This window comes from Onthophagus taurus, chromosome 1 (genome assembly GCF_036711975.1).
Source record: "Onthophagus taurus isolate NC chromosome 1, IU_Otau_3.0, whole genome shotgun sequence".
NCBI lineage: Eukaryota > Metazoa > Arthropoda > Insecta > Coleoptera > Scarabaeidae > Onthophagus > Onthophagus taurus.
The window spans coordinates 31,487,351-31,509,527 of record NC_091966.1 but is presented as its reverse complement, the minus strand read 5'-3'; the positions used below and the strand labels follow the sequence as shown (position 1 = coordinate 31,509,527).

Sequence of the window (22,177 nt, the reverse complement as noted above, 5' to 3'; positions counted from 1 at the left end):
CTTAAATCATACGATAAACGGAATTTGTTTAGGTTTTTTTAATGTCAAACATTTAGAAACTCCTAAAAAATTGAATTAAATTGACGTTTTTTGAACTTTTAACGTTTCAAATAATTATTATTAGTCTGGTTAAGATGGCTACCCGTGAATAATGATTATTATTCACCGCTATTATTCACTCCGTGAAAAATGACTACCATTTTGTTTTAGAAAACTCATTCATAAGGTATATATTATAAGGTAGTCGTGGACAAAATAATTATTAATATGCGAACAGCATTATGAAGATATAATCGGTGTGGACTTATTGCTAACCAGCAGTACTTTAAAAAGTAACTGAAAAATCTTTTCCTACTTTAGCAATGTATCACGTCCAAAGTATTTTCCTCGGCGTCTAAAGCACGTCTCTCGTCCCTCGGAGTTAATACATCGGTTTAGTCATTCGTTTAGTCGTTTTTAGTCATTTCATTTTATTGTGTAATAGTGAATAGGGTGGTCACAATATTAATCCAGACTAAAGTTGCTGTTTTGGTTTCGGTCGATTTTAAAGTCAGCGTTTCGCTCTCAGCTGAAGTTAGCGATTTGTTTACTTGATCACTTTTAGTGATTACTGATTACAAGTCATTCATTCTTGCCTAAAACGTACAAACTTCACCTTGCCAAAGCTTATAGGTTGTCAATATCAATGGCCATACTTGTATCTCTTCACGAATTTTAGCGATAGAACGATATCTTTTTTGACACTCAATGAATATTTAGGCATATTTAATTTAATTACCACTTTAACGATTTAATTAATTATTAATTTCTGAAGTACGGAGCGGCTGTATCTCAATAACGGTAAGGCCTAGAGGTTTGGGAAAAAAATCGTTATAAGCAAAGTGGGCAAGAGAAATAGCTGGAAATTATTTTGAAGTTCGTAATTCGACCGCTAGGGGGCGTAACTGCCATAGAAAAACATAAAATTCCCGCTATCTCAGAAAGTTCGGCGATGAGCTATAACTTTGACAACATAATAAAATTATTGTTCTCTCTTATTTGTTTCTTAAGGTAACTTGATCCGATTAAGATATACGAATTTTTAACATTTTCTTTTATAATTCGAGAATGGATGGAGATATCGAGATGCGGTTTTCACTAATATTTAGCAAATTTTATGGTGATTAACGGTCTGTGAAGTAAATAGTACCGTTCCATTTAACTTTTTTTCAAAAATCACAAAAATATGTAACCGCTGCAGATAACGCCCTCTAGCTTATGCGGTATTATCCAAGCTACTAAATGATGTTGTCAAAGTTATAGCTCATCGTCTAAGTTTCTGAGATAGCGGCAACTTTATGTTTCTGAATGGCAGTTACGCCCCCTAGCGGTCGAATTACGAACTTCAAAATAATTTCCAGCTATTTCTCTTGGTCACTTTGCTTATAAGGATTTTTTTCCCAAACCTCTTGGCCTTACCGTTCTAGAGATACAGCCGCTCCGTACGCTTAACGGGACACCTGTATAGTAGTAGTGCCGATTATAAATAATCGGTCGATTTTTTCCGAAGTTAATCCAAATCCGGAGATCGAAGAAGGGTATCTAATTATAGATTTATATCGCTACAAGCACTGTTTAGCAAAATCCTTGAAAAACTTATTTATAAATAACTTCTTTTTCCAATAAATGTAGAATTGACTGAAATCTGAAGTCTACTAAATGGACATCACATTAATTAAATTCATTTGCCATAATATACAGCAATGAAATGACAAGAATCAAGCAAAATGTATGAAACAGAATACATATTTCGCCTAATTAAGGTGATACTGCTTGACAATTTAAAGTTTTTCTTTCTTGACATCCATTCAGTTTTGAATTCATTTTTACCACAAATTATTTATTTTGATGTTTTCGCCTTTGGATTTATCAAGGATACAACTGATATTGCTAGTACATCATTATTGTATCTCAAAACTGTCTTATTGTTAATGTTGAGAAATATAATGAACTTCATTAGCAAGGAAGGTAAACCCTATCATGTACAACTACATCCTCGATGGCATTTCTATACCTAAGCCCATACAGATTCGTGATTTAAACATTGCAATTGACGGAAAATTTATATTTGATGGTCACGTTAACGTGGTGTTGCATCTTCGTAGCATATGTCGTTCATTCATCATTCTTTTCTATACATTATGCCATAAGAACGTTTCATTTTAATCCTCGATATCACACAAACGTTAATAAAATTGAAAGAATTTATAAGAAAATATGTTTCAAAACTAACACTAATCACATTGACTACTACTATTCAGTAGTTCCTTTAACTTCTGATCCCTATTAAATTTGCGACCCAAAATTTTATTTGATTTTTCTTTTCTACAAGCTGTTCTTCATGATTAACATTACGCCATTTTAAAGGACTGGCTTTAAATAATTAAATAGTGTGTGCAGAAACTACTTTGTACGCAGTCTTTGCCCTGTAGGCTGTTAATAAATCCGTAATTTGAATAATTTAGATTAGTTCTGTTATTTGAAGCTGTGATTTTGTAAATTTTGGCTTGAACCGTTATTGTACTTAAAGTTGTTCATTTTATTTTAAAAGTAACACTGATTCTCTAAGATCATCAATTGTAGAAATGAGTCCATATTTATTAGTGGAAGTCCCAAAACTTATGATTGGGTTATAAAAAGCTGAATCGATAAGTTTTGTAACGGAAATTCTGTTTAGTATTAAGCTTTACAATACATGTCTTGGACTTTGGATGGCTGAAACGATACATTACGGAAAAGTTGAAATGAAATTGCCAATCAACATTAAATAACAATAAAAATATAATTTGCAGTCAAGGATAATGATGCGAATATGATTCTTAAATTGTTGGCCATTTCTTAGAAATAAACAAGCTTTCAGACTGTTACAAAATACTAATACCAGTGTAGTACTACCACATTTATATATTCAGGATATAGAAATACAATAAAATAGCGCTTATTTGACTCTTTGAACAAAAGTATGTCATCAAGTTGTATGCCAAATAGCGTTTATTAAAAATGAAACCATCATTTCAAAATGATTTTGTAATGTTATGATGGAATGATCCTCATGATCATAAAGCATCATCAATGCGTTTTGTGTCTGAATAGTTATAACACTTGTGATAGTGACATTGAGAGTCTCAATCTAGGCACTCCTAATGAATGAGTCATGAAAAACTTCTAATCTGAATGCAGATAGCAAAGATCAATGCTTATTGGTATGTTTTACGTAAACCAATTATAAAATATATACCAGGCACATGCAACAATTGCCTCCAATGAGCATCTTTCAAATATTGTTGTCAAAAATACAAATACACAATAACGGAATGAAAATTCTTCTTCTTTTCGGTTTCGGTTTGGCTGAAACTTGAGCAGAAAGTTTGGCAAGACCTCAAAAATTTTAAAATTCGGTTTCCTTTCAGATACGACTAAAACTAGGTACTTATTGAAATTCAGGTTCGGTTTTAAAAGTAGTTTGGATCGAACACTATTTTTTAATTTAGATAAGGCTTGATCTTTAAGGGATATCGACAAGTTTATTATATATCTGTTAACCATCGAGTATAAGACCTGGTAAATTTGAGAGGTCGCCTATTCTTGAAGATCCAGAATAGCAGAAATATAATATTTAAAAAAATTATTTATGATTATAATCAACAAATTACTAAAAACTAATTTGAAAAGGTATGGGACAGTTTGCAATTAATATTTTTATAAAAATATCTTAATCCTGTACCTTGGATGCAAACTGCATTACTCTAAACTGTTAGTTATTAATATTTCAACACAATGTTATAATAATATTATAAAGGAGGTAAATGCAAATTACACACGGTACTATCGTGACGTCATTTCCCTCCGCACCTCTTAAATCCAAACATTACGTCCCCAAACAACTTTATACATTATATGATATTTACTCAAGGAACCTTGAATTTACCCATAAAAATAAAAAAACTAAATCTTAAAATATTTTTATAATAACTTTGAATGAAAATAAATGACTTTTAGATTAATTGCAATACATTGAAAAATAACCATTGTAAAATGTAACCAACCTTATTTCCACTATAAGTTTTTCAACATTCTACAAATTACTTAACAAACACTTGACTTATTACACCAACATAAATATTTGCAAAATAATCTTGCGAAATTTTATGATGTAACTTGGTTGTTACTTTCTAGAATCTAAGGGATTATTTTGGAATGAAACTTATATTAGACTTTTATAATTAACAAGAATAATAAGAATGTGTTTGATCGATTCGAAATAATTTCATTTAATTTTTTAAAATTCAATATCTAACCTGTAAACGAAGACGTCTTAACCAAGCGATAACTTTGAACCCAGCTTTTTGAAAAAGACTATTTTTCCTAAAGCTCGCCGAAGCAGTTTCAACAGGCATAACCACTGTTCTTGATTAGGTAAATTCTTTTTTCTGTCTGAAAATACTGAATCTCTTCTTCCACAAGCTTCCAAAAATATTAATATCTCTTGCTACATTCGAAAATAATCTTTCTTCTTTTACTAAGTTTCTTTTTCAATCAGGTACATTTCATTACGATTAACTCCTTGAGATTAACATTGTATTAAAATATTGGGCAAAAATCTTTTAATTATATATTAGGATTATTTATTTTTTTGATTGATATTTTAACTGTTTTTCAAGATCACTTTAATGTTCACACTTTCTTTCTCTTCATTTTAATTATTTGTTTATTTTCACCTTTTCCCAAAGTTATTCTCCACTTTAATTTAAATTAAAACAGCAACTTTTTATCAAAACCGGAATAAATCTTAAGATTTTCATGATTATTTTCTTATTAACTTTTATTCTTGTCAATGATATCAATTTATCAACGCGGAAAAATCTTCCTCTTATATCAACTTTTTTTTTCTTTCAATGATTACGTGTCGTGTAGTGTCGCAGTGAGAAGGAATAGAAAAAGAGCTTCTGAAAGCTCTCGTATCTGCTGCACGGAGGGGGGTTGCGGATGCTGAGAGCTTTCGCCGACTGGCCGAATCAGGCGAACGAGCGAGCACTGACCTAGTAAGGGATGTAGAGTAAGCTCGGGGATCGGTCGATATGGGTTTGCGCATGCAGTTCAAAATGCCTCATAGTCAAGGTCACAGTCATCATCAAAACCTAAACCACCAAACCATAAACCCCCGAAAACGTTCCAATCAATTTTTTAGATACTTGTAATCAAGTTCAAACTCCAAACTTAAATCGAGTTTCAAAACCAATTTTCTAAATATAATTCAAGAAAATATTTTTTTTATATTTCCTGTCTAGATCAAAACGTTTATTTTACTTCGTCGGTTTATTTATCGACTAAATAGAGTGAGATCTTAATAAAATATTTATTTTATTTCAGATTTTGAAATTAAGAAATTAAATTATATTTTACGTCACACTAATGTTTTTATTCCGAACAATTTTAAGATATAATTTGGGATAAAAATTATTTATTAATTACTATAAACAAACAGGATTCGCCAAATAATTCACTGTATACATAAATTTTTATAAAATTATTTAAATTAAATATAAAGCAAAGATGCTTATTATTAGGTGAAAATGCCAAGAAATCTAAATCTTAAAAGAATAAATAGATTAACTTTTGTACAAGTGAAAACTTCAAATCTGAAAATATATTAAGTAGTGAATAATAAAACTGAGCATCAACACTTTTGATTTTTGGACCGTGCAACAAAAGGAATAGTACAGCCAATTTTTATGTGTAATTTATTTAAGTGTGGTAACTTCAGTTCACTAGTATCATAGCTTATTTATAAGAACAATAGATACTAGTTCCTTTTAGAGACTACAAATATTCAAAATAGTTTGATTGTTTTGGAGTCCAGTCCTATTATGAAGGTATTTGATGTTGAATCCTTTTGATAATTAAGTGCAGTTAACTTTTTCTAAACATTATGCCTAGTCAAGCAAAGTTTGCCATTTTTTTTTAGAGACAACTACTGAAATTTTAGAATTTAGAAAATAATATCCATGGCAACACTCTTAATTAACAAATTTAGATAAAAAACTGAAAAAAATTAATTGTCTACATCAAATTCTATTATCATTAAATAAATTTCACGAATAATAACTTTGAAAATCGTTCAAGCACGGATAAAGGATTAATCAAGTAGGTGTAGCAACAAAACCACCACACGTTTCTTTTAATCGTGTATATCGAATACTTCTTTACGACAATCCCTTCTATTCCTATTAAAAACTCTTCACTTGGGTACTGATGCCAAGAAGTGAGAACCGTGTTCATTGGCTTATATTTACAGAAAACATGATCATAAAAGTATTGCTTAGATCAGCTAATCAGCGCTACTTTCTGAGTATAGAGATTGTGATTTTGTGGATCTCCAACGTAGTCTATGAATCTTTGAGTAAACATGGTCTGATAGATCTGATATTATTTTTTTGAGACACTAACCTGGTTTTCAACTCAACCACACTTTTAAATGGTTAAAAATTAGCAATAAAATTCATCAACCACAAAAGATGAGAAATACATCTCTCAACGACATTGTTTCACATGTTTTCTTTTCCCGGATTTAAAACTAAATGATTCTCACTCATACATTCACTATCTACGTGAAAATGCTTCAATCTGCACCACCTAAATTTCTCTAACGTCGACATTTATCTGCTATTTATACTGCTTTTATCGGGGTGCACCCTGGATGACGCCAAATAGACTAGCAAATATTGGCGGTCAGAAAGGTTCTCCTGACCACGCAAGACATAAGCAAACATACAAGCTGTAAACCATGACTTTAAGCAAACTAAAAAGTCTTCTTAAGGATTTTTTCACAAGAAATCCCTTCACATTACAACTCGGAAGACCACTGGTGGGAAAGGAGGAAAATTGCTGGATACGAACTATTCAACTTACATTAGGCACGATATAGAAAATACTTCTCCCATTTTTACCTCTTCAGGTAATGAAATGCATATTGTCGTAGTCAAAATTGGAGACATAACCGTATCCAATATTTATAAACCTTCAACCATTTGATGGCCAACCTCAGTGATCCAAATACAATAGCACCGTCCAGTATATACTTGGGTTACTTTAATAGCCTCCTTAAGCAGTGGAAATATCGAGACTGTGATGTTAATGGCGAATTCTTGCTGAAATGGGCTGAAGATTAAAATCTTTGATGCTAAAGACCGTTGTAATCTCAGATCCGCACCTTGGAGGATGGAATATAATTCTGACCTATGTTTCAACTAATAACAAAAGTCGACCGCTGCTGGCAACTAAAAAAGTTTCTCTGCGATTTCCCCCACAGCCCCCACCATCCTGTTACAATAAAGATAGGTAAACAAATTCCATTCGTTACGGATGGAATTTAAAAAATGTCGAGTGGGAGAAATTCTCTAGAGACCTTGATAAGTACCTAGATTGGATACCACCAAACAGCAAAAACTACTGTAGATTCCTTGAAGCGATAACAAGTACCGCCAAGAAGTGCATCTTCAGAGGATATCAGAGAGAATATGTCCCAGGATGGTGTGAAAACATCGATAACCTTTATCAAAACTTCTTTGAGACAAACGACCAAGAGGTGGTGGATGAGCTTCTCCACAGCTTTGACATTGTAAGGCAACATAAATAGTTGAGGACTTTAGAAAACCTAAACCTCCAGACTTCAAACAGCCAAACATGGACTATGCTTGAAAAAATTTGTGCGGATCGCCTTCCCAAAGACAAAAAGGAAACATCTCTCCAAATACCGTTGCCTCCCACATAGCAGCAACGTTTAGTACACCAAAAGACAAAGTATATACAATCAAAATAAAAGAGGAATTCACGAACCTCAAAAAGTTGGGACAGTGCTTAGGGAATTCACGCCAGGAAAGACTAAGAATAAATAGCGAGAAATATGCTAAATTTTGGCTGGCCAGATTCTTCACTGATATAATTCAGATCGGTTACCTTCCGAGAAAATCCAAACAACCAAAGGAAATAACCATGCCAAAATCAGGAAAAGCAGCACTCTCACCTAAGGATCTCTAGCTTTGTAAGCTAGATTCAGTTAATTACTTTATAATTGTAGTAACTCTGCTTAGGTTAGAGCACAATTACTTTTTGAATGTGAATCACAAATAGATGTAACAATGAAACAGAAATAAAATTAAAAAAGAAGCGAGAGTAGAGTAATTGAACTGAACACCGCAAGCACTTCGAAAAAAAATCAATTACGGTTAAGAAAACGACAAGGTTGAAACGAACTACTACGTAGTAACTTTCGTTTAAGTGATTACCGGTAGTAATCGATGAAAACGTTCGTTTGAGGGACAGTTAATGAACTGGTGATTAAATTGATGCTGGACACGATCAATTCTATCCTTAGCTAAACCCACACCACATATTGGAAATAAATCGTAATAGATATTTAGGGTGTTAAGGATTTCTTCGGCCTCGTCAATTTCGAATCGCTCATTTATTATCAGGAATCTATTAGATTTTATTTAAATCTTTTTGATTTTTATATCAACGAACTTAAAACAATTCAAACATACGTGAACACATATCAAAATGGAATGATCAACTTCAAAATAACTGAACCTTAAAGTGGCATTTAGTATTTAAGTGAAAATAACTGTCTGTTACCGTTAAGAATTGTGATAAAAAAAGAGGAGCCATAAAAAAAACACTGATGATGGTCATAGTTCGGACCTTCATCAGTGTTATGATCCTAATACCTTTCAGAACATAGGATTCTATACAATTTCTGCTAATATATGCAGCTGAAATAAGAGCCGAAACATCAACAACCAAACAAGTCATGACAGCCACAGAGATGATAACCCTAATAACTATTACCGGCTTAAGCCTGCGTAACAGGATAAGAAGTGAGAGGATCCATGAAATCTACGAGGAAAAGGATGTGGTTAGATGGACAAGATCGAGGAGAAGATACTGGAGGGATTATGTTGAACTTGGAAGGATGGATAAGGAAAAATTGGCAAAGAAAATCCAAACGCAAAAACCAGACTCCAGGTGACTCCCAGAAACTCCACATAAACGCTGGCATGAGAGACGTCATCACAAAACAATAATACATAGGAAAGGAAGTAGGAAGGGGAAAGAGGAGAGAAGAGGAAGGAAGAGGAGAAATAAAAAAAATAGGGCTACTCAAGGGCTACAGCAAGAAGAAGATGAGAATTGTCCATGTTTGTGCATGGATCCAATAGTATCCCAGACTATTGCATGAAATGCAACGATTATCCTGCCTGCAGATTATAATATTTGCTAGTTAGTAGTAGTAGATTGACACCCATAATCGCGATGAACGTGCCGATACTAGATTTTCTTCTTATCAAGGAGGTGGGGTGTGTTCAATAGTAAGCAAGATATAAATACCAGTGAGAGTCAAAGCGACTTCTGAAGATGCACACATTATATCAAACCTTCTTTTCGTCCTGGGCATTCAAAAATAATTGCTATTAACTTTGCGAATAATGTGGTAAATAACTCTAATGAAGTTGATAACAGCACTACTACCTTACCAACGTTGTTCATCCAATTCATCTTATATTTTGATTTATGACATAGACAAGTGAGACTATTCTTGGAAAAGTAAACCCGGCAATGCACAAATACAGTGATCCTGGGTAAATCAGTTTTTTCGACCTTAACTGAGTAGTCGAAGTTTCGAAAATACATCCTTTGAGTGATACTTACTGATTCTGACAAGGAACATTTGCGATCTAGTATACAACGTCATTAAGAGTCAAATGTCAATATGGAATGGGAGCCTGAGGATTCAACAAAAAATATTTAAGGAATATGACAAAACCTGCATTTCTTATTTCGCCAGAACCAGAAAAGAAACTATATGCATCAAATGTCAATTTATAAAATTAAATAGCACACCATAATCATTATGTTAAAAAATATAAAATTGAGAAAGACATTCGGTTTATTGAAAAATAAGGGCATAAAACAGCTGAACCGACGATCACATATAATGGAAGGTTATTTGGAGAATATGGAGATTAGATGACTCTGATGACAAGAATGTGGAACTACACAACTGTGATTACACCCATGTGGGCCCATAAATCTATTGTCCGGTGCGTGTCCTAAATTACTGTATCAAACGTAAAGATTGTATTGCCTACTGACAACAATCGCGATGAACAAACATGGTAAACCTGCCGTTCTTGCTTGTTTTATAGGGAGTAGTTAATTAATTGAAACTAGGCAGTGAAAACAGATGGGTTCAAAGCGACTTTTGAAGAGTAGCTGTGATTAAACAGAGTCTATTCCAAATTCGCGCATATTATACTACTATTATGCCACTAATTCTTTTTTACTTGGAGTTATATGGCTTCGAACTGTAATCGGTGAGAAATTTTGAGTAAAACTGATTCGGACTTTATAGTTATAGAACACACCGTTTCTATAACTATAAAGTCCATCATACACATGGTGCTATTCTGTCTCAGCTATCCAGAATTGAAAAACCTTACAGTTCAGTCTGCACAGAAAAGGAAGCTCTTTGTAACATTAATACAATATATACAATCATAACTCAACTAATGCAGAAAGCACTACTACTCACCAGTACTTGGTGTAGAAGCAATGGGCTCAGCACCAATCCAAATAAAATCAAAATAGTCTCTCACTTGGAGAAGGAAGCTACAAATAAAAGCACCCTCCATTGAAAGCAGAACTATTAACCTCAAAACAGTTACCCAAGTTAAATACCTAGGGGTAATACTAGACAGTAAACTAAACTGGAACTCACACTTAGATAAGTCGGGGAAAAACGCCATCATGGCAAACCAGATTTGCCGCAGGCTCCTAGGAAGGAACTGGGGTCTCAAACCACGAATGGCTCATTGAAGCCCTACTCGGTGTAACACCGCTCCATTTACCGCTCCATTTATATATACAAAAGGGTAAAGCTTCAAGTGCCTTATCACTGAAAATAGTTTCTTCACTCAAGTTGATGCAGGGTAACCTCAGAGGACACCTCGAAATCCTCAAGGACCCATGTCTAAATCACCCGATTGAAATTAAAACGGACCTTATACCGACACAGAATACAATTTCAACCAGCCGTATAAGGTAATATTTAGAAGCAGGGATGATTGGCCAAAGGGTGGCCCTCAACTAAAAAGACTACACCGATGCTTCAAAGACAGTTAGATCCGGAGTAAGTATGGGTATCAAATAGCCACATTAAATTGCCCCTCAGCTCGGACATAACAATTTTCCAAGCAGAAGTTCTTGAGATAAACTTCTGCACCGCTTTGAACCTACAGAAAGGACAGAAAGGTGCATCGATAAACATTTTCACAGACAGTTTAAGGCGGCCCTTAAAGGCAATTCAGGCCTACACGTGTGACTCCGCACTGATCAGAAAGTATACCAGCAACCTGAGAGGTAGGTTCTAGGTCACAGCAACATTGAAGGCAATGAGAAGGCGGACAAGCTGGCCAGAGAGGCAGCGAACACGCCCTTCATTGCACCCCAACCTGGTTGTGGACTACAAAAAAGCCACCTAAAACAAATAATCAACAATTGGGAGGTCTCAAAGGTACCCTTACGCTGGAAAGAACTTCTAGGTCACAGACAAGCGAAGACTATGATAACTCCGTCGCAAAACAAAACCAAAGAGGTTTTATGCCTCAGCAAAGGGGATCTAAGGACGCTCTCAGGTTACCTGACTTGCCATGCGCTCCTAAAATACCACCTCTTCCACATTGGACAAGCTGAGGATCAAACTTTTCGACTTTGCAACGACGAGTCAGAAACAGCTGAACATATACTGTGCAACTGCGTCGCCAGAGACCGGTCTAAGACACAAAATTTTCGGTAAAACTCTCTTAACACCTACCGACATAAAGGTTCAAGACCTCAGGGCAATACTAAGGTTCATCAAGGACCTACATTTGCTCTACATTTTTAGAGGGCTAAAGTTACAATAAATCTTATAAGTGGCGGTAACAAGAGGGGTCGCTCCCCTCAGCCCGGCAACAATAATAATAATAATAACATTAATGCAATTAATTGTTCTGCTGGGCGTAGTTTCTTAAGAAATAGAAATAGGCACCATAACAAAACTTTGTTTCCTATACTTTCTTATGAGGATGAAAACTTTTGTTAAATCTTAGAAATAAGTTTATAAATTTTATTTAATATTTCTATTTAAAAATGTTTGGCTTGAAAATTAAAAAACACTTTAAGGTTTAATATGTTATATAAATCATATTATACGCGAAATAAATAAAAGAAATATGTAAAAATTGTTGAATAAGTTCAAAATGCGTATAAAAATAGCGTCGGATGTTGAGAAATCGTGCACGTGATAATTATAGAAAACCGTTGTGTGGGGTTCTTGTACAATGTTTTTGTATCAAAGATCGACAGGTTTGAAGAGAAAGTATGTCGTTTCAGTGGAAATTTTACGACTAAACAATCACGTGAAGATTGTGTTTTGCAATGGTGCAAAAAACACGTTCTAATGTCCAAAAATATAATTAAATCTTAATCTGATTTCAATTATTTTCAATTAAGGTCATTGAAAATATAACTTTTTTATAAAAATTTAATATTTTTATATTCGTCAGAAACAAAATCTAGTAATTGATTTTTATGAACTCAATTTACTAAAGTACTTTAGACTTAAACTCTCGAAGGTTCAAGATTTTAGGTAAGATATTTAAAGATAAAAATTGATTTAGATTTTTATCAGTGATTTCGAAAATCACGATGATATCATTTAAAAGATCCTTATAATTTAAACTATTTTTATCAACTATCTAGATATTATTGATTGATTACTATCAGAATATACATGGTTGAATGGATTTTGGAACAATCGCGACTAAAATTAGCATAAAATGAACATAAATTAGAGCATCATTAAAGTTTTAAAGGTCTTAATTATAATGTTAATTAAAAGAATATACAGAATAAATTAACTTACCGCGTTGCTTCCGGTGTTAAACCCAAGGAAAGATAACTTCCTTAAAGTATTCTTGTTCGCGTTATCACTCATAATTAAAAAAAAAAAACACCAACAAAATTAAAACAAAAATTTAAACACTTTTAGTTTTGTGTGTCCAGTTCACTTATTTTCTTTTAATTAATGTCTCCGAAATTTGTTTTTCAATTTCTAAACAACTTAAATGTTTTTTATGGGTAACGACCCAATTCGATTTTTTTTCTGGGCGATCTTCCAAGTCTGGTGATTGCGAATAATATTTGCGTCAACATGGGGTATCCTATGTCCGACGTCGCGACTTTTCCCTTTTCCAGGAAACGAAGAAATCGACGAATGTTGACACCTTGCTTTTCCGTCGCTGTGCCGGAAAAAGCCGGACCGACGAAGAACGGCGATTTAAAGCCTAAAAAAAAATTATTTGTTTCACTAATTATTTTGAATATAAACAGTCTTATAAAAATAATTTTTGCGAACTTTTCTCAAACTTTCATAACGATACAATGTGTCGTTTTCGATTTTATTATCGGTATTTATTGTCAGATAAAACCCGTAGACTACTTTTTGTATTGTTATGGATGAGGTTTGTTAAAATTTTTTGATAAGAATAGGAAAAAAAGATAAGAAAAAGTTATAATAATTTATAAAATAATTGTTGTTATGATTGTTTTTAAATTTTCATTACAAATATATAACCTAACAATTATATATGCTAGAAAAGGTTTAACATAAATAACATCGAACGATTTTTTTTTGTAAACTTTAATGCTGAGCTCATTATCAGCAGTGTTGGACAGAATTTTCGGCTTCGACTAAAATTTAACCGAACATTTTAGAGGAAGCAGTAAAAGGAAGTGCGTTTGTTAATTTTTGCGATAACCATTGAGAAACGATTAACAGAGTTGTGGTATAAATATGTAGAGACGCATTTGTTCTTATATTGTAAACGCACTTTTTGAGGCTTAGAATTTGTAATTGGGTTTTCATAAAATACAAAAACGAAGTGTTCTTCAACCTGTGTTCCGCAACAAACACTTTAGGGGTTCCACGAGTCAATACTATAGTTCTTGACGAAGTTTCTTGTTCGACCAGTTTTTCGCCAACATTAAACCCAACGGATAACAGTGGAGAAGAAAATAAGTCTGGATTAACAAGCCGAAAAAAACGAATGTATGATGAAGACTTACTTGGATTTACTTGGATTGGCGATAAAAATGAGCCAAATGGGTTTTGTGTAATATATGAACAATTAGTGAACAACAGCAGTTTAAATCCTGCAAAGTTAAAGAGTTACTTGGAAATTAAACATCCGCCTTTGAAAGGTAAAAGCAAATATTTTAAAAGAAAATGTATTAAACTAAATCAGAAAAGGAATACCTTTGAAAGGTATGTTCAAAGGCGAAGGCAAACAAGGCGAAGCTTATATGATAGCAGAAAAATGGATTAAACCTTGTGCAAAAGATTTAATCACATCCATGATTGGTGAAAAATTTGCAATCAAAATTGACCTCCCATTATCTGATACGACGATTTCACGACGAATTAAAGACATGTCAGATTTCTGCGAAGCGGAACTAGTGAATGGTTTGAAACACGCTAAAGAGGGTGTACTTTACAAATGGAGGAATCTACAGATGTGGCTGGATTAGCAATTTTGTTAATTTTCGTTAAATACATACACGAATCCTCTTTTAAGGAAGATATGCTTTTATGTAAAGCTTTGCCAGTTCAAACAACATGTGAAGAAATATTTAATTTACTTAAACTTTGAAAAATATTCAATTTCTTGGAATTTATGCTACCATATATGTAGTGATGGAGCCAAAGGTATGGTTGGTGTCGTAAAGGGCGTATTAGCACTTCATCGCCATGCTCTCGCTCTTAAACGGATACCAACTGCTCTGCAAGAAGTTCTTAATGACGCTGTTAAATTGGTTAATTTCATCAAATCCAGACCCTTAAATGCCAGGGTATTTACCCTATTGTGTGATGACCTGAAAGCTTACATAAAAATCTCTTTCTTCATACTGATGTAAGATGGTTATTGAAGGGAAAGGTTCTAAACCGATTCTAGGAATTGCTTGATGAACTTCGTATCTTTTTAACTGTGAATTCTAGAAAACTTAATGACACTAGTTGGTTTCAAAATTTAGCCAACCTTGCAGACATATTTTAGTACCTGAACGACGTTAATCTTTCACTTCGAGGATCATATACTACAATTTTTAAGGTCGATAGCAAAGTAAATTCGATAAACTTTTAATTCACGCCTTGGGAGGAATGCGTCACCAAAAATAGTACACCATGTTTTGCTAATTTAAACGATTTCTTAGCAACCAATAATATCGTATTCGACCAGAATATTTTCCCCTTACTTGCAATAATTTAAGTTGGGTTGCAAATCATTAAAATAAGTGCAGTGGTGTGGATACTTTCCACACCACAATTAAGGAAAGAGAACAACTTATAGATATACGTATTACCGACACCACATTAAAATCTACATTTGCACATGATGGCATTACTCCATTTTGGATAAAATTATTGGATGAATATCCGGAAATTTCCAAACGCGCTGTAAAAGAATCGTAACAACCTATCGCTGTGAGAAATCCTTTTCCACATACGTCGCTACAAAAACGAAGTATAGAAATCGACTTGATGCTGAAAATGATATGCGTCTCCAATTAACATCGATTCATCCAGATATTGATAAATTGTGCAGTAATAAACAAGCTCAACAAAGTCTTTATCAATTTATAAGTATTTATCTATTACTATGACATATTTATATTTTATAAGGAAAATTTATCTTTTTGTTTGAATAAACACAAGTTAGTTACTCTTGTATAGAGTTTTTACAACGAAGGCAGAGTCGCATCTTGTTCACAACATGTAATTATAATATGACACATCAATCCGTAAAATCAAATCTAGGTGTGTTACTGTACGAAGGGTTCCATAAAAAAATTGTCTCGAAAAAGAGTACCGCGCAATGACAAAGGTTGAAGAACACTGCCTTAAGGTATTAAGACGATTTGTTGAACCTACAAAAAACTTTGCCGCTATCTGCAATCAGAGCTATCATTATTTTTATATCTAAAAACTTTTCATATTTACGGACACTTCTTCTAGACTCACAATACAACAGTATGCCTCAAGAATTCTTATCATAGCCATAGAAATAAATTACTGCAGAAATTATGTTATTCTGTACTCACTTGTTATAACAAGTAGGATATGCTTTTCGACCAATCATCAGTCAGGGTACTAGAAATAGAGGAGAAGTAATACTTGATATGTTTAAGGAGCGATGGAGAGATGCGTATCGCTCACCAATCAATACAATTTGGCAACAACGATATCTAACAATCTAAAGTGCCCTAGAGTTGTGAGTCGAAATCTCTGGAAATCAGAAAATATATAAGAAAGAAGTGAAAGCTACCAAAAAATCAATGTTAAGATGAAATGGGTACGAGAACAGCTGCAAAAAGTATGATCAACACAATGGATCAAGATGTTTAGATCATCAGATATTTCCTTTCTATGAGAACAAGGTGTGGAAATTTGATTCTTACGAAATATTTTAAATCAAATTTTTCACGTTTTTAAACGATCCACAAAAATTGTTAACCTTATAGAAAGACAGAAATGTTACTGTTGAGAAATTACTATTAAAACAAAAACGTTATTCGTGAAATTAGTGATATGACAACAACTGTAGAAGCTTCCATATATTAAACATGAAGCGTTGGGATTTCCAGAAAATAAAGGTGATGGAGAAAAAATCCAAAAGGATTTCCATAAAATTGCAAAATAAGAGGGTATGTAGGTAGTTCAAAACGATTTCACCAACATATCGTTTAAATTTATGAGTGGGTGCTGAAAAGCACTCAGCTGGATTCAGCAGTAGTTTCAATCTATGCCCTGCCAGTCCAACAGTTCTTAGTATTTTTCTTTGTAGTTGGAATACGTGAGGTATTATTAAATGTCAAATATCATTTAGATATTTCTGCAGATTTCGCACAAAATGGATAATATTTGAAATATATTATTGAAAATATTTGGACCGACTCCAATTTGGAATGCAAGAGTAAATAAATGTTCCGACAAAATACAGAAAAAGCTTATTATTCATCATCCCAAGATGGTGTGCCTCTACCAAAAGAACATGGACAACATCTTAAGCAAGAAGCAGCAACAGAAGCCACACCTTTAACATGCCTTAAGATGTATTACTTGCAACTGTTTTGAAGCTGCAATTTGGATATTCACACATATGGCACAAAGCTGAAGGTGGTAAAGGTTTACAAGAGGTTATGTCATGCAGCTTAAACCAGTGCCTTCAGTTATAACTGCGGAGGATCAAATACTAAAAACCTTAATAAAATATTGAATGTATATTGTCCTATTTAGAATAATCGTTCATGAAATGCGATCTCAAAAACGGTTACATCTCATTTTTCTTTAATTCATAGTATATAATACAAAAAGATTAAGTAATATTAAATAAAATAAAATTATTTCATAAAGAAATGGAGTTTAAAAAATTTCATATATGTTGTAGACCTCAATATATGTTGCAAAAAATAACAATTCAATGTAAATTTTACTATTAGATCAATCTTAGATTTAATGGCCCATACAATGAAAAGTATAGGGAGTTGTTATCATATAAATCATCCATACCATATGTTCTATTAACAACATCAGTCTGGGAACAGCAAAATTACTTAAAATAAACGATTCGAAGAATGAATTCGATTGTCAGAAAGACATTCAGGATAGATTGGTGACCATGTAGCTAATACAACTCAAATATTGCTGTCCTCTGATTGAGTAAACTCCATCATACTGAAAATAAATACTTTAAGAACATTTGATAAAGTCAGTCAAGCATTAGACTTTGATGATACTAGAATGAAATTACTGAAGTAAAGATACCGTATTAAACGCTCAAATAGAAATCTTTAGTCGTCCTCAATATAAAATGTTATTCGCAGATCCTCAACCATTTCAAGACGGTTAATCTAAATATTATTAACGTAATATTAATAATTTAGTTTCAAAATAAGAATATACAACACATAGATATACTTATTTTTAATCGATTGCAGGTGGTCATGAATAATCATGATTTAGCACATCAAAAGCCTTGAAAGCAACACTGCTTCATGCAGTGTTTATCTTAAAATTTATATAACCTTAATGAATTTTCAGCAATTCGGAAATTTTGAACATTAAGTTAATCAAAATTTCCAATGGACAAGGACCGATCAATAGTTGCTAATCAGTTCTTATCGTATTGTTTATCAGGAATCCTTGATTCTTCCTGAGATTATCATATATCTTGATGTTAATATCTCGCCTATTCTCAAATATCGCCTCTTGTAAAGGTCCATAACACATAACACATATTTTATGTCTCTTAAAAACAGGTTAACCTCACACGAAAGTAGTATTTTAATAAGTAAGTATTTTAATTATGAAAAATAATTTTGCATAGAAATCATTAATTTCGCAATTAGAAAGCTATAAAAAGAATATTAAGCGAGTCGATTCATAGATACAACTCATAATTATATAATATTAATAAATAACGAAAATACAAAAAACCGTTAATAAAATCACTCCAATACAAATCGTGAACGAATTCCACTCATAAATTATAATTTTTTAAGAAGGTTATGTAGATATATTGAAATTTGGCTAAGAAATGAGGTTTTAAAGAGCAGGGTGAAATTTGCCAAAAAAAAACTTAAAATCAAAATAAAACGAAAAATGCTAGGTACCAATAACTTTTATCATGGAGGGAAAGTACATAAAACCCTACGCACAGCAAAGACTCCAGCAGCAACCCAATATGATACGTATTTTGTTGAATGACGTGTTTGCTCCTTCTGTTAAAACACATATTGAGGAAAAGAAACTGCCTCTTAAATATGTGCTACTTATGGACAATGCTAATGCTCATCCTCCAAATATTAAAGGAGACCTTGATCCTGTATACAACATCATTAAGATCAAATTTCTGTCACGTAACACCATACCCTTATTACAGTCAATGGATGAGCAAGTAATTTCAAACTTTAAGAAGATATATCCGAAAGCTCTTTTTTCACGCTGTTTCCAGGTGACTAATGATACAGATTGATCCAGCACGATTTCTGGAATAATCATTTTAATATTATCCACTGCATAAATTTCATTGATAAAGCCTGGAACAATATCTTTTGCCGTACATTGCCGCCAGCATGAAGAAAACTTTAGCCAACTTCTGTACGTGACAGATATTTTAAAGACTTTGTGGAGGAGGCAGATATGGTACAAAACATGTAAACATTAGCAAAAGAATTTGAGAAGGAATTGCAACTTGAGCAGGTAAAAGCTGTGGAGGAAGAGCATTCAGCAGAAGAACATGACGAGCCAAATGCTTTAACTGTTAAAATAAAAGGATATTTGCAGTAAGTGGAAGAATGTGCAGACTTTTATTGAAAAACATCACCTGGACAAAACAATTAACAATACCAGAGTAGTAGAAATTTTAAATGATATTGTAATGGCACATTTTCGTCAAATTCTCCAGCAAAGAACAAGGCAAATTTCTTTGGATCGTTATTTTTCGAAGGAGAAATCTTTGTATATATGTTTGTTATATAATTATTACATATATAGTGTCATGTTTATGCACAATTACATAAACTACTTTTTTCCCTTTCTGTATTATTTCAACACATAAAACCATAACTTGTTAAAAAAAATTCCAAGACCAAAATCCTATTACTACATTGTTTGAATTTACAATTGCAATAAGAAAAATTGTATATTAAGTACAACTTAACTAATATAGATTATTAACATGGTTTAAAGTTATAACAAAAAAACATGACCCGGTTCATTTTACACCACAACAAAATTCAAAAATAAATATTTTATGAATGTTAATTAATAATCCTATACTGTGATGTCAGCTTATAATTAACCCTTACGGACTACAATAAGCGGAAGTTCACTATAAAGGGGTTCATTATAAGTGGATATTATTGTATTCTTATCAATATTATTAGTAATGGTAAAGTAAGTAATTGTAAGTGTAAACTGATTTCTTTAAGGATGTGTAGTCCATTAATAATTTACCTTAATTATTACAAAAATGCCTGAAAAAATTAAAAGCATGCGTAAGATGTTATTTTTGATGTTAACATGATATATGATATAAGAAGCAATTAACTCTTTTATTAGAAGTAAATAAAAATATTTTACAATGAAGTAATAAAAATTTATCGACCCAAAAAATTTCTATCTTTACATTAAATTAATGAATTTTTACGAATGTTTACGAACAGGTGTATAGAGTTCGAGACAAATATAACATGTCCAACACTATTCAAGCCAAGAAATTTACGTTAATTTAAAGAACAAGTGCTCCTTTTCTCAGCTATAACTTAATTTTAAACAATGCTTACGACAACGTTTATGCATACGTTTTTTATAAAAAGACTTAAATAGAAAAAGATTTACCCTGGGTAAAAAATATTACGAGTTAAAAAAAAATTGAAAGATCAATAATAATACTCGTTATAGTAAACAGATTTTATTTATTACATCTTTGATCAAAATCAGAAGAGATGCTCATAAATACATCAATGAACATCAACACTTTTACGCAATCGTATCAGATAGAAATCGTTTTGAGGCGATAAAATGATAAATATCAATCAGATTTTATATCTGTCACGTTTTAAACATCAATTTTTTACGACATATTAAAACACACATCTTAAATTTTTTTATTTCAAAAAATTTACTATTCAATTAATTAATTTTTAATAATATTTTTTTTATATAATCAATAATTCTTTTTACGATTTTTCTTCTTAATTGTTCTAACTAATTTGTAATTAAAAAAAAAATAATAATCAATTATTTACCACTTCTTCGTGTGTACGTTCACGGTCGCCAGCAAGTCCACAACTAACCGGTTACACGTGATGTCGCGCTTATATAAATACAACTTAAATCCAATTTTAAAAATCCTTTAATGTGGACCGTAAATTACAACTCACGAATGTGTATATTTGCCAAATAGGAGAAACCCTTATGTGTAGCTTCTATTCTCACTGTGTTGTATCAACGTATAATCGAGCCTCTGATACTGGAGAAACCGATTCTATTCTTGTAAACATTTGGATTAGATACGCAAATTTCGTTTTGTTAACATTAATTCGTACATTCAACAATGAACCTTGTAGTAGCAATTCAACTATTTACAGATTATATTTAAATTAATATAAAACATAAACTCTAATTACACCACTAGTTATATAAATAATCTTTAAAACGTATTATTTATAATCATCAAAAGAATTACAGTCGCACATTTTTAAGATTGGCCTAATTTTCATGGTGGGAGTGTTACTTTGGCATTAATGACATTTTAATGATTGCTCATAATTATTTAGTGATATTTAGTCGATTTTGCGTTAAGGTGTTAAAGTTATACATATTTTTTTTTTAACATAAACATGTTAACCCCATTTTACTTTATACCAATTTGGTGAGGTTTCCGTTATAATGATATCTGTGACAATTTAAAATTTATATCTAAATATATTACTCAAAAAGTCTTACTACAATCTATGATATTTCGAGAGATAATCAAAAAACTTTTAAATATGGTTGCCAACTTAATTTTTTGCTAAAACAGAAATGAGATGAAATCTAACTCTATTTAAATAGGATGACAAAAAGATATAAAGCAATAGGAATAAGAAGAACATAAAAGGCAAGAAGCAAGAACAGAACGAAGAGAGACTCAAGCCAGAAAAAATCTCAAGAAACACCATTACATACATGCAAAAACTAGCAAGAAAAATATATCAGCTCAGATTTATGAATGATATCATCCATACACATACATAAATGCTCATGTAATCTCCTACACTAACTTATGTCAAAGCAAATTACCTAATGTAGTACAAGAAAAACTTTACTCTTCCTACATCAGCATAGCAAAATATCCTGGTTCAAAATACTAAATTAGCCTTACAGTACTTTCTCAATATTCACTACACTATTTGTTCGTACGGTGATACCACTATAGATTAATTTGAGACATATTTCGGGAATGTTTTGTGTAAACGCGCCTTTGTGTAATAC

General features: G+C 32.4%; 1 protein-coding gene across 7 annotated transcripts in view; it reads right to left on the bottom strand.

The window, feature by feature from the left end:
- LOC111417618 (Anion exchanger 2) overlaps positions 1 to 22,177 on the bottom strand; it is a 101,820-nt gene that overhangs the window by 61,906 nt on the left and 17,737 nt on the right. For 2 of the 7 annotated variants that reach the window (XM_023049952.2, XM_023049953.2), the window contains exon 2: positions 13,004 to 13,424. In XM_023049952.2, coding sequence (XP_022905720.2) covers positions 13,004 to 13,075 — 72 coding nt within the window. In that variant the 5' untranslated portion in view covers positions 13,076 to 13,424. Of the gene's footprint in view, positions 1 to 4,337; positions 5,043 to 13,003; positions 13,425 to 20,949; positions 21,037 to 22,177 lie in introns of those variants that run through there. The other 5 variants (XM_023049951.2, XM_023049950.2, XM_023049956.2 and 2 more) reach the window with 3 other exon arrangements.